Here is a 17,326-nt window from a genome sequence, read left to right as displayed (position 1 = left end):
ACACGCTATTTGGAAACAAAGGGAGAGCAGCTAGAGAGCTGTGCGTGCAAAACTGAAATGACTCCTGCATGCGCAGTGTGAGGCCCTGGAAACCAGAATGTCTTCTTAGCGGTGGCTGTGTTCGAGGGTAGATCCATTACTGAGCCCTGACACAAACAACGTGCAAAACCATTTTTTCCCAACTGCTCCTGCATCTCTTGTATTATTCATGAAATCCCTAAATCCACACGGGTCACAATTAGCATGGAGTACTGCAAAATGGCACAGAGCTGCCTTCAAAATTGGCAAACATGAAAATGACTTGTAAAAGTCATTCTCTGCTTCACGGGTTGAATTTCAGATCACTGTGAACAAGAAGTTGTCATTCTGCTGGATTCAAACTTACACCCGTGTCTCCTCACATGATTAATGTAACAGTACAAATGGAAAGATGATTAATAATAGCAACCTACATTCCAGTAATCACAATTGCACATAAGAAATGACTGTTTAATGGGGTGGTAAGTGAAACCCCGTTAAGGGCACAGAGAAAAAACAACTGAGAATCTCCTTGGTACCTTTCAATTAAAAAAAAAACCAAAACCCTAAGAAAAAAAAATCCATAAGACAACACAAGACATGCTGCAAATACATAACACAACACGGATCATTAAATGCCATACCTTATCCTAACCTTGCCAGGGAAAATGCAGAAACGGGTTAGGAAATGTAGGAAGACATAGCCAGAGAGAGGTTAAAAGTTTGGTGGCTGCATTGCGAAGGCTAGAAAGGTTCCACTTAATAAAGCAAGGGAAAGGCTAAAGCAGAATAGTGAAGGAAGAAAAATGTGCATTACCTCCCTGCCCTGGGAAGGAGAATAAAGAGCTACCCAGCCTAAGTATGGCAGACCTGGGCTTTATTTTATTTAATATAAATTAGGTTACATTTAAAAAACCTTATACAGCTTTATCAGCAAAAAGTGATAGTTGTGGGTCATGAAGTACACATGTAAATATCTAATTCCTTATTTTTCCTGCTGAAATGCCACCACTGGCTTGTAGCTTGGGATTCAGTTCTCATCCTACTGACATCACTGGAAATACTGCCCTTGACATCCGCAAGTCAAAAATACCTCCTTTGTTTCAAAACTGGCGGTCAGTACCTTATTGCATATTCTGTTCTGCAATTTATATGGAGTTATTCAAACCTAAGTTAAAGGCTGAAGAAACAAAAAGCTCAAAATAACATTTGCAATTAGGTGTCTTTAGGAAATATCTTACAAACTATGCAACATGCTCTAATACCTCTAGTTGTGTTTTTTGGAAAAGCTAGGCGTAGTGAAGGTGCTACAGATTACATTTTATACTGAAATGTCCAGATATAGTAAATTTGAGTTCTACAAGACATTTCTTTAAAAACAGCCCTTACTACATGAGATTGAACACAACCTCACATATCACTTCAATCCTTTTATAAAAAGTCCTCTACGCTTCCCATATTTTCATCAACAGTAGATACTAGAAAACACTGACATTTTCGAAATACTTCAAATGAGCACTGTGGTGACACTGACAACTGCATTATGAATGTTGAAATTTTTTACAAGACATTTGAGGATGATTGAAAGTGAGGCAAAACATTTTCAATTTAATGATAGTAACAATAATAATAAAAAAAAACTTCCCAGTGACACTACAGTGAACCTATTGCCCCTTCAGACCTAGTAAGAACTAAATGGAGCTATTACAATTCCTATACTGGGCCAAAATTACACCTGATTTAAGTAGCCCCATTGATTTTAATAAAGCCACACTGGCTTATACCAGCTATGTATTTGGCTGCCCAAATGGGACATGTCAGTTAAGATTTGTATGTCACGGAACCCTTCACGCTTGCTATGCCATCAGTGCAACCGCTTTGATTGGGAAGATGGGTCTTGCCATAGTGATCAGCCCATTTGTTCCTCTTGTCTGGCAAATTGCAGCTGACAACAGCCAATACCTGAAGGAAGGAGTGAAAAATATCCCATAATCTATGCAGTTATAGGATGCATCTGGGACTTACACTGGCAGGTAATATCTCTGATAAACGAGGTTTGGTTTCCATTGCTCTTTTACTTGGCTTAGCTATATATTTTGCTAATAATCATCAGTTTTATTAAATGTATAAAACTAAACTATTCAATTTCAGGCCCAGTTCAACTGCTACTCCAGTCAGAGCACTCCTGTTTATTTCAGTGGCTTGTGGCTCAGGCATTTAACTACTATTTGTGATAGTTCAGTCTAAAAATGGGCAGTGTAATTTTGGGAAGTAATACTGCCTGCTGAATCCAAGTGTGCTACCCTTTCATTTCTGCAGAAGTCTGAGACAGAAAATACACAGAAGACAGTGTATGCATTCCCTCTGCCAGTGCCAGCTTCGGTATTTACTAGCGTTTGCTCACCCCAGCTTAGTCTGTCCCAAGCAAAGCAGCTCATTTCAGGCCACAGTTCCAAGGGCTAACAGTTACATTGATGTATTACACATCAAAATTGCAAAAGACAAACTTCTTCCCAGCCACCTTCTCCTTCTCCATGGGCTTAATGCTTTCATATTCCCTAAATCATCCTCTGCTTCTGCTCATCCTTTAACCTGCCTGTGCAAACTCCCTCCAAATCTTGCGGCTCCTTGCTCTGTCCGTGTTTCAGCAACCACACAACTATTCTCCTCAACACCCCCACACTCCAGACCCTAGCTGTCGCCACTTAACTACCATTACATCCACACAGCCCAGCTTATTGCCCATACTTATCCTCAGTTTCAGCCTCTTGTCCAGCTTCACTCATTGCACTAAAATTTTTTTTCAGGTTGTCTGGGGTTGTTTTTTTTCTCCCTAGACATAGTAACTCAATTTTGTCAAAGTACAAGTAATTTAGTTGTTATTTTTTACTATTTCTAATTCCTCCAGAGAACTATTTTCTGTCCTGTCTGGTATCTTCAACTCCTCCTGGCTTAGTATCCTCTGCAGAGCTTGTGAACTTGCTCTCTGTTCTCTCCAGGACATCATTAATGAAATATGAAACAAGACCAACCTCACGAAAGTCCCTCTGGCACTTCTCTATCCACAACCTGATATGCTGCTTTTTATCACCGCCCTTTACTTTATTCCTTGAGCCTGTTTTCAGGCCACTTGACAGTGTTCATATCCAAAGCAATTTGAATTAATCTGAGGGTAAGATTTCATGAGATGCTATTTCGAGTGCTTTACTAAATTCCAAATCCATTAGAACTTCTAATTTGCCTCCCTCAGCTGATTTCCGTGTGTGTGTATACATACTAGCTGTGTTTGCTTGTCAAAACCTCTGTACTCCTCTGTTACTCCTTGCCCATATGGTATAACTGCAGAAAACAGGGATTTGATTGAGTGGATTTGTGCATCGAAGTATCTGCTTTTTGTTGAAAAATTAAACTTTTTTCTTAAAATAATTAATTTTTCTGTAGCAAATTGAATTAAAAACTTCGTAGCACATATAAAAACATTCCCCAGCATTATAAAGCTATTTTTTGTTTTGGCAGTAAACTCAGGTCCTTTGGAATGCAATCAGTTTCTTATTCAAATGTTCAACTTCATATAAAAACATGGACCGATAAATGCTGCTGCACCAAAATGTGTTCATTGTTTCCATAGAGGGCATCAGACTACTCACAGACATCAAATAACACACCAAAACCAACAAACTTTATTCAGCAAACATACTCCTGAGTCCAAATAAACTATGCTCACCTAAATATCTTTGTCTAAAAGCTGTTAACGTAAAAAATTATATCGCAGTTGTTCTTTACAATGTTACAGCCTGCCAGGTCTAACTTAAAGTTACTGTATTCTGCCATTAAGCAAATTAAATAAGAAGTATTTAGGAATTCTCAGCTTCATTTCCTATACTGAAAAGAAAACAACTTTCTTATGTCTCTTTTTTTTTTTTTTTTTTTTTTTTTCCTAAGCACCATACAAATGGCTTCCAAATTTTCAGGAACAGTTGCTGGTTTTAATGATATATTGCAGATCCTTGTCAATATATCTGCTGCTTCACACTTTTATTTCCTCAGGAACACTCGGCTGAGTACCATCTGCTCCTGGTGATTTACTGCTCTCGAGTTGCTGAAGTTGCTCCATAACTTCCTCCTAAGAGACTTCAATTTCTGTTATAAGGCCACACTCTGATTTCCTGTGAAAAGTGTCCTTGGGACAAGAATTTCCTCATTATCCTCTGCGGTGAAGATGGACGCAGAAAATTTAATTTGATTTTTCTGCTGTTCCACTTTTTCAGAAGGGGCCAGAGTCACTGCTGGGCGGCCTACAGGCATGGGGCAGGGGGGAGGTACACAGGTGGCTTTTTATTTCTACAGAGCCACTTTTTCTACACTTTCTACAGCGCCTTGTACATACACCTTTCAGAGAATCTCCTTGTCCTTTTGTTCCCACACTTTATCTCAGAGACCTTCAGTTATAAATGACTTAGTCGCGTTTTCAAATTCTTTGATGGATGAGTTTGTCTTAGAGAAGCAAACCATTTCATATTTCTGGTACAAGTGTGGCTGGAACCCCGTTGGCATTGCCATAGCTTAACAACTGCACGTCCAATTTGGAAAAAAATGTTTTTTCCTCTCTTGCTGTGTGAAAAACCACAGAAACAATAAGAAAACAGACTGCATGCAAAATAACAAAACTGCTCGTACACAATGTACGGGGGCCTGATCCAGAGCTTACTGCAAGCAATGGGACGTCACCCACTGACACTGATGGAATCTGGATCAGGCCCAAATGGAAGCACACCTAAAAGCAGAGAGAGTTTTTTGTTTTGTCTTTCAGTTACAGTAATCATAGGTGTCATTTGTAACAGTAGTAGGTAACAAATTTTCCAATAAACGTGTGAGTTTTAAGTTGACAGTGTCCCTTTAAGCTTATGCACTTCTTCACTTAACTATGCCAGATTTACTCTCCCCTTTCTACTTTTTCCTTGCTCAGAGGTATACATACCATCTGTGCATCTAATATGGTGTTCTTAAATAGCCTCCAGAGTGATTCAATGCTTCTTTTTCCCCCTTTTTTTAAACCTTATCTTTGTTAACCCTTTTCCTCAGTATTTTAGAGCCTTCTCTTTCAGAGCTCCTCGTCCTTCCTTTCTTTAGGATGAAGTTACCATCTTCCAACATGGGAGTTAGGACTATGGCTACCTGTTCTTTTCATACCTGTGCATTAGACAAAACGCAGCGGGGAGTTGCCTTAACGAGGCATCGATAATGATAAATTGCTTCTGCAAATGGAGGCATGAGACTGAACCATTCCACAACGGCCAAAGTGACCATTATTACTACTACATCATGAAATTATTCAAACCTACCTCCTCATAAATATCTAAATGTCAGTGTTCTGCTTAAATCTTTAGATCAGGCTTTGAAGACTTATATTTAGTTCTAGGAGCTCTCTTCCACCTGAGTTAGTAGCACTGTGCACCACGACTGTGAAAGCCTGGGGACTAAATTAAAAATAGTAAGAGTAATCGAGACTGAGCTGTTGCTTGATTTCTAACTCACTCGGTTTCCCCTTTTCATTCAACAGTCCGAATCTCAGGGGAAGGAAGCGACACTGTGCTGCATGCATGGGACACTGCAGCTCTGTCCATCAATGTGATACAGGGGAAATTACTGCATCCAGCCAGTGCTAGTGGGGGAAGCCAAGTCCTCGACGGTCTCGCACACTGTCCGGTAAAGCCGCACCAGGCTACCATACCCCACTGAAGATCCTCCCCTTGCAAAGCCCAGATATGAGCCAGAGAGATGCTCTGCTCTGCTTTGAAAGTAAATGGGCAGCAAGGCAGCCACATCTGCCCCTGCCCGCCCCGTGTGTGCCAGCCAGAAGAGCTGCTCCTGCCTGAGCATCCACCAGCCCTTCCATGCAATGGAGGCAGAGCCTGGCCTCCTACTCCTTAGGCAGGAGATGAAATAAACAAACAACACCTGAAGACAGACAGACACAGACACACACACAGACACACACACAGACACACACACAAACACAGACCCACACCCCCACACACACACACACACCCCCCCCCACACACACCCCCCTCAAAAGCATCAGATACTTTATGACTAATTTTTAAACAGATGAGTACATTTACTTTAGATACAAAATTGTATCCAGGCTAAACTTGCAACATACATTTACTTTCAGTCCAATTTAAATTCAAATGGCGGAGTTGTAAATGCTTGGGTTTCTGACAGTACGCAGCCCCTCACCGAACCTCGCTGGCCAGCAAACAGCTGGCCGAAACGACTTTCTACAGGAAAGATATTTCACATTTTCAGATTTTTGCCCAATAAAACCCACCTCGTTCTTCCAGCAAGTTTAACACTTGTGCATCATGCATGGCTTGATATATGGCGTAAAGCTGACTTTAACTAACAATTTCCAGTAGTAGATTTTCCTGTTCATCCAGCAGCTTGTAAGTTATATCCATCTGGCCTCTCCTAGCTTCATTTAGACTCACGAGGCCAGACTCAAGGCTAACGTGTGTAGGGGTTTCTTCAGTCTTCCCATCAACCAGCAAATGTTTGCAAACAAATCCAAAAGGGATGAAACTTTCCTACCTAGGAGGGGCCAAAAGATACATGATGGGATTTACTCCCTTGGTTGGACTCAGTTTCATCCTTGAATTTGTCCCAAGATTTCTATGCGTAATGGAGAGGGAAGTCACCATTTCAGGAAAATGAGACAGTAATTAAACACAGGCATTCCGCTGACAAGAAATCGCAACTCCACTGAACTGCTGCCTCACCTGCATAAATCCCTTCACCACTAAAGAAATGTGTGCTCCCAAAAACCTTCAGGACTAGAAATGACCTTCCAACCTCAGCTGGCCCCTCAGGTTTCCTACTGCTGCCCACCGTGGTCTCCTGCCCGGGCAGAACTTCACCCTGTTAAACTACACAGTTAATTGTAGCATTCCATACGTCCTTTCAGGAGAGTGTACGGAGGATGTTGTTCACAACATTGCTCCTAATGCAAACATATTTTTGAAAACCATATTTGCTTAATTTTGGTTTTAAAATAAAAATATATAGAGTGAAAAAAATACTCATGCTCCTTTTTCAATATTTCCCTAAGTTAATGAGCTGACTGATAAGTGAACAGATGCACTAAGGCAATAATTTATTCAAATGTCATGGTATTTTTGAACAAACATATTATTTAATATGCATTTCATTATTTGCCCAGCTCGTATTAGTATTAATGATTGATGTGTTCATTAGGCAAAGTGGCACCAAATATAATCTGTGCAAATGAAATTCACTTTGGAGATCTATCCTATGTTTTTGTCAGAATAAAGACTCTCCTCGATGCTCATTCTGTGTTGATCACATAGAAACAAAGCTGGAAGGTGCCTAACTTCATACAAGGCCAAGGCAATGTGGGCTAATCTAAGGTAACAAGAATCAAGACATGGAATGTAGGGGAGAGCAGGATTTTTTTGAGTGATTGCCTAGCTCACGTAGGTTGGAGCTAAAGGGGTTCAGAGGTAAAGTAAGCACCCGTGTGTGATATACCTCCTCATTTTCTGAAGCCATCATTGTTATGCACCTAAACTCTTTAATCAAAAATCCCTTGGTGATGCAAAAATGTCCTGGATACTGCAGAGTATGAACTCCATCTTGCCAAACTTCTTAACGGAGCAAAGGGTCTGTTTTTCCCTTCGTGTCTCCCTCTTCCTTCCAAAAATTCATCCTATGTGATTTAAGACTTCAGTAAAGCACCTTAGTAATCTCCAGAAATACCGCTACCAGCCATCTTTCTTCCTCAGCCACCCTGGTAGGCAGCAACTTCTCTCACATCTCCAACATCAAGGTGTCATAACATCTATTTAAATCCAAATAATTGCTCTAAACTGCATACACCTAGTGTCTGAAAACCCTAAATGCATTTCTAGTCATGTCCTAATCTAATTAGTGATGTTGTGTTGTGATATCTGTATGTAAACAAAACCTACTGCTGGCAAGAAGGAGCTGTGCAGTCGCTGAAGCTGTCCAGAACTGATGCAAGGACACCTTGCAGAAACTGGTCGCTTCATTTGGATCAAACGCTGCTGTCCAAGAGGCAGCCGATTCTCAAGCTGTAATTAGCATATTCATCTTGATATAACCAAAGTAGCCAGAATGCAACACGACTGATGTAATGTGACATGGTGGTTAGAATTAAAAGTGAACACGCCTTTTAATTGAATTGGATACCTGCTAGTAATTCAGACAATGGGAATTTGATTCAAATTTATAGTATTAAATGGCAGCAGATGGACAGTAAAATGTCCATTGAGTTTGCAAACTGACAAGCATGCTGGGTTTGCCAGATCCTTTCATTAAGTCACTGGTGGCATCAGTCAGGTGCTGATGCATTTCATCGTTAGCAATGCTAATACGTTTTGCTTTGCTGTGGGTGAGTGGTGAGATATTGACTGATGGTCTCAGTAGGTTAATTTGGAATTTCATTTGCCTCTTCTAATCATGAAAAATCCTAGCTCTGGTTCAGGGAAGGAGTTTTATGAGATTTCTGGGTTTAGTATCCAGTAAGTAGAAAGGCCAGCTGATGACAGCTACACAATGATGCCAACTCTTCTCCTTTCTGACTGATGCCACCCATTTCTTTCACAGCTCAGGATTTCCTTGCTATTTCAGTGTCTGTTCAGATTCTTGGCCACTGTCTGTGTCATTCTACCCTCCACAAACTTTAAAAACATCCTCTGAGGAAGGATATTTTCCTTCCCATAGGTTCCTCAAGGAGCTTGCAGTTGTCCCCCATGTTTGAACTATTTCCTCTGCAGACTCAGCGTTTCATCTGCATTCACTCATCAGCACTCATTTATATCCCACCATAGCAGTCATAGCTACAGAGATGTTTGTCATCTTTTCCCTTCCTACTTTCAAACGTTTGCAAGAAACCTTATCAAATTGGCTGCTGTGGCAAATACACACAACCACACATATGCTGATGTGCACATACACACACACAAGCACACATAAACACACATGCACATATTCTACACAAAACCACAGCAGAAGAAGCAACTTTGTGAACCACTTATGAAACCCCACTTCTCTACACCTCTGCAGAACCAAATACGGGCAATTTCACACCAACCAGGTAGGACACCTGCTCTATGCAGACCTTTCTGAACACCTAATTAATACACATTAAATCTCTACGAGAAATAGGTTTTCTATTCAGAAGCCCATATGTTCCAAAACTTATTATGGAAAGGGAGTCTAAAGGAAGATGTAACACCTAAGCTTTTTTTTCATTGGCTTTTTTTTTTTTTTCGTCAGGGGCATTAGTTGCATAAGTTGCTTTAAGCAATTTTCCAAATTGCCATGAATTATGATCATTTTACAAATTAAATTTTGCAGGTGCATAAGAAAGAAAAGAAAGTAACTTTTTTTTTTTACTGTTACTCATTGACTTAACAGGGAGATTGTTAAATGTTTCTTACGCACTGTTAGGCTGCACAATTAAGCTTGAAATCAAGAGAAGTTTCTCTGACAACCCTCAGTAATAATTTTGGGGAATAATAGCTTCTGTTTACTCCCAGTTTTTAGTATGTGTTTGTATATACACGCCCATATTAATCATATAGTGATATACATTAATTAACCAAAAAACTACTCAGGAATACTGAGGTTTTATGATGTTGTGTGCATTTTATCATCTTTAAACATAATTTGAAAATGTAAGGAATTGTCTAATGCAACAGAACCCAGGACTAAATAAATGCGTATTACTTCTTACAGCCCCATTTGATTGTTCACATTCATTCTTGCTATACAGATGAGATAAAACATACATATGCATATATTTATATATGCTGCATATACAGCATAAAACACAATGCCTGTCTGTGATACTGACTCATACATGGTGCTGCCCACCACTATCCTGTATGGGGAGAAAAGAGCCATTATCATTTACATCTTCATGCTGCTAAACAGCAGTTTACTTTTACTTTTTTACTTATGCCTTTTTGTTTATTAGTGTAAATGAAATTTGACTGCACTGTAAACAAAAGCATCTATCATCATTTTTCCTGATTGGGAGGCAGTGTGAAACAGGAACAAGGTCAAGTACAAAATGCTGGCTTGACAACCTTGCAATCACTTTGCCTCTGATGTCTTAGTCAAATCAAATAAATTATCCTTTAATATACCTGTGAACAGAGTCTATAACCTCTGTGAATTCAGTCCTCATTCTACGTTTGGCTATTTGGTCACAATAAATTTGTTTTCTGACCCACTGAGTCAATAAACTTAATTTCAAAATTAATCTTTTCAGGCTTCAAACTCACTGGATCCAATTATGAATCCTATCGTTCCCTTTAAATTTCATATTCTGAAACTTGGTGCTCCAATGCTTTTTGCCCTTATGTGCCTCTTTGGTACTTAGCTTCATATTAGTTGGCCTACAAAATTAAATCTCTAAGGAAGGGAGCACCAGAACAGCTCCAAATCTTAAATCTTCAATTACAAACATTAGTATGAAATGCTCCCTTTCCCTGCAATACTTCCTTTTAATTGGTTTTGTTACCCACAACAGGTTATTACTATATAGTAGTTTGTTATGTGTGTTTGACTATGCACACTAGACCAAACAGGAGTGGGAATGCAGATCTGGATTATTTTTCTTTGGTGGTGGTGGCATTTGTAGGTGTTTTCTAAATCGGATCTAGTCTAAATACTTTGCTTTTTGCCTAATGGGGTAAAACCCCCAAATTTTTCTTCATTTATTTCTGGTAATTGAGATAATATTACACTCTGTGGGGAGACCGATTATAATTCAAAACATACATATTCCTATTCTTGCAAGGCATGGTTGCTAATATAGATAATTTTAATGGTCATGACTGAAAGATACATGGGGCAAACTTTGCCTTTCTTATGAGAAGAGCAACTTACAAGTACACGAGCCTTTTTCCTTACAAACTCCCCGCCCCAGCCATGAAGCTTGCTGTAAGCCCTGGCTTACAGATGCAGAGTGCAGGGGCACAGCTTATGGAGCACACAGCTCCACTGGGACAAAAGGCAGGAAGGACTGATGTGTGCTTCTGACTACACTGCTTGGGTTCAAACACTCCTGAGGCCAGCAAGGCACCAGTTTATTCTGGTGCGTTGCTACTCTTGCTAAACCCACTACAAGAGCAGGCTGGGAAGGAGTTAGAGGGAGCAGCCAGTGCCCAGCTACCCTGGGTCTCTTTGGAGCACTTTCATTGCTCTCCAGGGGCCCTTCAAGGTGGTCTCATGCCAAGCCTTCTCCCAGCTGGAAATCTGTGGGCATGTATTGCTTCAGTGTGCATTTGCCCTGGGTATGGGAGAAGATTTTCTTATTAGGATGATGACAGAAGTCCTAATTCTGAACACAGCAATTGGCATTCAGGGATGGATAATTTGCAGCATTACTTAGTGCCACTTTTGAGACATTAGTGATGACATTCTTTACTGTTTAAACAGTTCTATCATTTTAAGCAAGTGCTTATTACAGCACTTCTTTCTAGGGGAGGGAGGGAAGACGGCTTAACACGATCCATTAGGAAATTCAAGCCTTAAATGAAGTGACCACAAAGTCCTATCAGCTCCTAGAAATGTAACAGCTGTACATATTTAATGTAATACAACACTATATTGTGGTGGTGATCTGCTGTTTAAAACATACATAAGGCAGGTGAAACATGACTATTTTACTCCTCTGTTTGAAAAATGAGAAAGTGTAGAGTGGCATAACTTCTCAAATAAATAAGCATTAGACTCATGGAGAAGACAGGTATGCTGTTGGACTAGTAATAACAGACTAAAGGTCAGCAGTTACATGTGAAACTATTGCAGCCTTGTTCCTTTGATCTTGTTCCTCAAGACTCTGCTCTATTACTAATAGGTAAAGTGCAAAACAAGAAGCATGAGGGACTGCTGAGTTCTACTGTACATGTCTTAATTTAACAGCAGCATTTCCTAAGTGTTCTGTCCCCTGATCATCTAATGCTGTAAATACACATGCAAGGAGCAGTTCCAGATTTCCCCTGCTGGGTCAGATCCTCTGCAATTGCAGATTCCACAGGTGCAAAGAGGAAGAAAATTTGACTCACTGGCTTAGCTTTGCAGCAGAGCCAATGCAGCAACCAACATGATATCAATTATATGTTATCTCGCCATATTTTGCCAAGTCCTCCCATATGACATTTTGTTAATTTGCAGTCTCTTTAGAGAAGAATAGGACATTTCACTAGGGTATGATGGTATATGAAAAGATTAGGAACATCTATTGTTATTTAGATATATACAAAATAATGAATACAGAGAGCTTTTGGAAGGAAATAGTCAGCATCTTTTAGCTTCCAGAAGTTAACAGAGGTGTAGGAAAGAGTAGCAGGGGGAATGAGATGTTCTATTTTATCCTTTTGCATAATACAAGGACAAGGAGGCCTCCAACAAAGCACACAGGTAATAAATTTTAAGTCAGGTAAAGGGAACTTTTTCATATATTGCCTGACTCACTGAATTCATGGCCATAAACCATTAATGAATCCTACTACTCATGGGTTAGTAGAAGGTTGAAGTACACCTATGCATTATGTTAACATGTATCTATTTTCATTTAGTAGGGATCTAAACCTCCTATTTCAGGATCTAAGATGCAGATGAAATTGAGAATCCACCATGAACTGGTTGTTCCTTCATCTACATCCCCAGGGTTTCCTGAATTATCTGGTACTCATCACTACTGGACACACAGGACCACCTAACTAGGATCACTGACAATGCCTCCAGTACTATGAACCATCTTACCCATGTAAATTTGTGACTGAAAAGCCATGGGAGCATCAGCTGACAGTGATCTGGATCCCGTCACCCCAGAGTGTCTGACACATTGTAAGGCCCATTGAACTGCAAGGGCATAAACATGCATGTGTGCACAGTGCACATACACATACATGAACTTATTTTCAAATGAGGAACATCTAAGGAGCATGTATCTCCCTCCTCTATGGTTTTTCTAGATAAAAAGGATGTAAACACCACTCCTCGCAGAAGACTCACATGACTTGAACTAGCCTGTCTGCTCCAGTAGACATTATGAGCTTGATTCTCCAAGACTGCCACTAAAATTCCACTCTACTGATTTTTGCAACCTAATTCTTCAGGCATTTTTTTCCCCTCCCTTTTTTTTTTCCTTTTTCCTTTTTTTTTTTTTTTTCCCAGGATGATGTGACCCAAATTTATAAAGGAGGGTATTTTGCTATAACATTGCATCTTGAATCTAGGATCTGTATGTACTGATTTGTTATTACCACAAATGTAAAAGACCAGATTTAGAGACCTGAATTCAGTTTGATCTTGAGAAGCTTTGAATGTTCTGTAGCATGAGTGAAAATTGCATTATTTAGAAAACAAAAATTTAAAGGGTTTTATGAATAATAAACATTTCTAAGACAATAGCAGCTACCCAAAGATTCACACTACTAAGCACCAAAAGGACACAGCTACTTTTTCAACAACTAAAAATGCTGGGGCATTCCTTCGTTATTTTTCTTTAAATGACATATCGCACATTCTGCTACAGAAAAACAGCTGCTGAAGTAACCTAGAGGGCATTTTCAGGCACTGTACTTCAGTGATTACAGCAATTTTTGCAGACATTCAATATTAGGATTGCATTCTAATTTTAGACAGTTAAATTTAAATTGCGTAGGAGGGGTTTTCACGCTACTCTAAATGTTCTAACATTACATACCCCAACCCAAAAACTGTATAGTGTCTGAATTTTGCAGGAATGATAATTTATTTAGTAATGATACATTTTAAAAGGATGAAAATAGAGCTCACTAGCAGCAGTAGGAAGATGTCCGCTACTGTGATGGGATCCAGACACAGGCCCTAAAAGCATTTACCCACTGGCCAAGATCCCAGCACCATAGGACTTAGTGACACTGTCATATGCAACCCTCCTCTACTGTTTCCATGATATCTCTCCTAGTTGTGTGTATGTAGCAAGTATCCTGAGACTCTAAAGCCAAATTGGGACTCTTATGTTAATGCTTATTAGTATTTGAATTCCCTGATTCTCACAAAACCCAAACATTGAACTGAAGGAAACTGAAAGAAACAGGGTTAGTAAAAGACTGACAGTCCAACAGACAATACAGATGGGAAGCGGAGGGACTAGATGAAACAGAGAAAACAAAAGAAAAGAGCTTCTGTTAGATGCTAAATGAGACCCAGGTTGGGCCTGATTAAAGCTATGTCTATGTAGGTTACATCTTTCCTTATTTCTCTTACCTTGTTTCTCTTGAAATATGCTCTTCGGCAGGCTGCAAAGCACTTCTCGCTGCAGAAGCATTTCACTTCACTTCCCATACTCAGGGAATAGCGCTTGATTCCAACTTTCTGGCACCAGGCACACATTATTTGTACATTTGACACATCATCTTCTACAACAAAAATATAAGAACAATGTTTACATGAGATGCAAACACCTTCCTCAGACATCTGCACACTTACTCTTAGATACAACCACCACCAGCTTATCTTATTTCTGCCCTCCTCACTGTTTGAGAGCAGAACTGTGCATGTCTGTGATTACCAGCTTCATCCTCAGGCAGCCAGTGACCTGTGCCAGCCAGGCTGGGGAGACTGGCAGAGCTTCTAAGATGGCTGGAAGATTATTAGCTTAAAAAATGATGCATTGCTGAAAAGCTCTGGAAATCTCGAGAGCTTTTTAGCATGTTTAAGAGTGTACAACTCCTTATTGAACAACTAACCAAGACTAGAGGCTTAATGAGTATTGATGCTTGTTCTTGCTGCTTACAGTCTGTTGTAGTCACCCCCTGAGATGTTCTGCTCAGCAAGCTGGGGATAAAACACACTGGGAAGGTACCGCACCAAGGCAGGTATCTAACAAGAGCCCTCTTCTAAATAACTAGGAACACAAGATACCCCTTTTCCATGTTGTTTCGAAATAATGACGTATACAAAATGGGGAGCTTTCATGTGAATGTAGCAGTCACAGAAACAGACTCGAGCAAGAAGGAAGATGCAGCACTGTGGTAAAGTCTGCCGGGTTACCTTCCAGTCATTATGTTCATTGGTCAAATTTTAATTCAGGAAGAGTTCCTGAGCCCCTTTCAAGCTCTTATCTAATGCGTGTTACAAATGTGGCATGTATGCCTTCTGTCATGTAACAAAACCCAGGGCTTATTACTAAAGTGCTAGCAATATCCTTGTGTAGTCATCACGCCCTTCAGCTTCACAGACGATGGCAGCAAATAGTTAAGCCTCCTGAACAGATCAAGACAATACGTTAGCAGGAACCTTTCTGACCTAAAACTGAGAATTCTTTCAGTTCTTATGTCCAGCCTGTGATACAGCTTGACCTTTCAGTTATAGGCAGCAGCCATTGTCTAACTTCTGGGAAAAAAAAAAATAATCCCTGAAGACTAATTGTTAAAGCAGTTCCTGGTCCATGAGCTGTGGAGAATTCATAGCTCAGAGAGTCTGTCATGCAGCCATCCCATTTCCCTATAAAGGATTTGTTTTTGAAGCTACGCTGTCATCATTCTGTAAAATTATTGGCAAACTAATTTTTAGCAGAGTGATTTGGCTCCTTTCCCCAGCTATCATAACTCAGAACTACGTGCTACATTTTATTCACCTTAACGGAATAAATATTGCCAGTTTAATAACTTTTTTCCTTCCACAAATTGTGTTATGATTTATAGCTACAAATAAAATTGTACAATGTAAAATAATGACCTTTTAGTTTTAATCAGACTGTCTACCTTTAAACCTATATTTAAGGCTAAGTTATAACACAGATTTGTGTTTAACGTATTTTATCACTTACCCTTTAGAGTGGGATTTGCCAATACTATAAATGCTTTCACATACTGAACATCAAGGGAAATCAAAACAATTTGCCCAAAATTATCTCTACCCATCTATAGGGTCAAGATGCCTGCCCCTGAGCTGGCTGTAATCTCAGCCAGGAGCGCAGGGTGCCATCACGGTGGCGTTGCATGGCGTCATCACAGCTTTCCTTGCAGTGCAGTCTGGGTCAGGGTGCTAACTACTCCAGCACAGCTCAGGAGCTCTTCCCTGTTTTTATCCTGAGCCATCTGAAGTACTCAGCTTTTACAAAGGTGCCCTATTCAGCTACTTCTGCACCATAATAAACCAATCCCTTACGGGCTGAACTTGCCCCTTTGAATGTATCAGGACAACAGAAGATCCTGTGAACCAAACGAAAACAGACAGCAACCTCTTGTTTCAGATAACAGCAACATATATTCTACTACTGATAAGACATATTTTATCTCTTGAAAATAGGACATCTACCAGTGATACTTTCCAATAACCTTCACTTCTGGTGAGACCAACTGTCATAAATGGAAAAAAAAAAAATACAGAGCTGAAAGAGAGTTCACTGGCAAAGTAGGTGCTGGAGAAGCTCTTGGAAGCAGGTGGGCTCATCTGGGGCACGGTTTTTAAGGAGAACCACAAAGCTGCACCACCAGGATTCGCAGGGTCTTTCACGCATGACTTGATAAGGGAAACACCTCAGCTATCATTCAGCTCCTGTTCACCAACGGACATGAACTGCCTTCCATGGGTGACCACACAATTGTCCATTCGCAATTACACAACATCCCAGCAGCAGCAGAAGCTGTTACATGGAAAAGCTGCATTACACACTTCTGTGCAGGAGGTTATACAGGACAGTAAGGCTCAATTTCCCTCTTTCTGCCAAAGACCCTCTAAGATAGATTGAGGAGAGGAGACGGTCCTGCTCTGTCAAGCTGTCTTCCCCTGCCCTGAGCAGCAGAACTTCACCACCACCTCATGGGGAATCCTTTGAAGCAGCATTGCTTCATTTGTGGTCCACAGATCTGACAATCAATAGAACGGCAGAAAATGTCTACGAACTACTACTTCCAGCCACTGTCTGCACTTCCAGGAAGAGACTGCTGATATGCAGGAGGCACCATCAATATTAATCAAAATGTTCATCATTTTGAAAGAAGGAAGAGAGAAAGGGAGGGAAAGAGTCTGCCTAAATACAAAGAACTTCAATTATTTCTCTCGCCTACTCCCTTCTCAAGCCAGTCATCAAAGAATGGTCACATACAATATAATCCTTTTAATAGTAATAATAAAACTAGATGCCTCTTCCATTGAATAGGCTCAGGAACACTGCTACAAAAGGATTAGCTGAGTATGGCCACATAAAGCAGCCAGAAAAAAGCAGTAATTCAGAAGGGAGTTTGGACCATGTGCTTCC

At 40.2% G+C, this 17,326-nt stretch overlaps 1 protein-coding gene across 3 annotated transcripts in view; it reads right to left on the bottom strand.

Annotated features, from left to right (window-relative positions):
• The window catches only part of SOBP (sine oculis binding protein homolog), a 117,666-nt gene that overhangs the window by 79,315 nt on the left and 21,025 nt on the right, over positions 1 to 17,326 (bottom strand). For all 3 annotated transcript variants that reach the window (XM_027796126.2, XM_055809490.1, XM_055809491.1), the window contains exon 4: positions 14,329 to 14,480. In XM_027796126.2, coding sequence (XP_027651927.1) covers positions 14,329 to 14,480 — 152 coding nt within the window. The remainder of the gene's footprint in view (positions 1 to 14,328; positions 14,481 to 17,326) is intronic.

The sequence above is a fragment of the Falco peregrinus genome, chromosome 7, assembly GCF_023634155.1.
Source record: "Falco peregrinus isolate bFalPer1 chromosome 7, bFalPer1.pri, whole genome shotgun sequence".
Lineage (NCBI taxonomy): Eukaryota > Metazoa > Chordata > Aves > Falconiformes > Falconidae > Falco > Falco peregrinus.
This window is presented reverse-complemented; position numbering and strand designations above follow the sequence as displayed.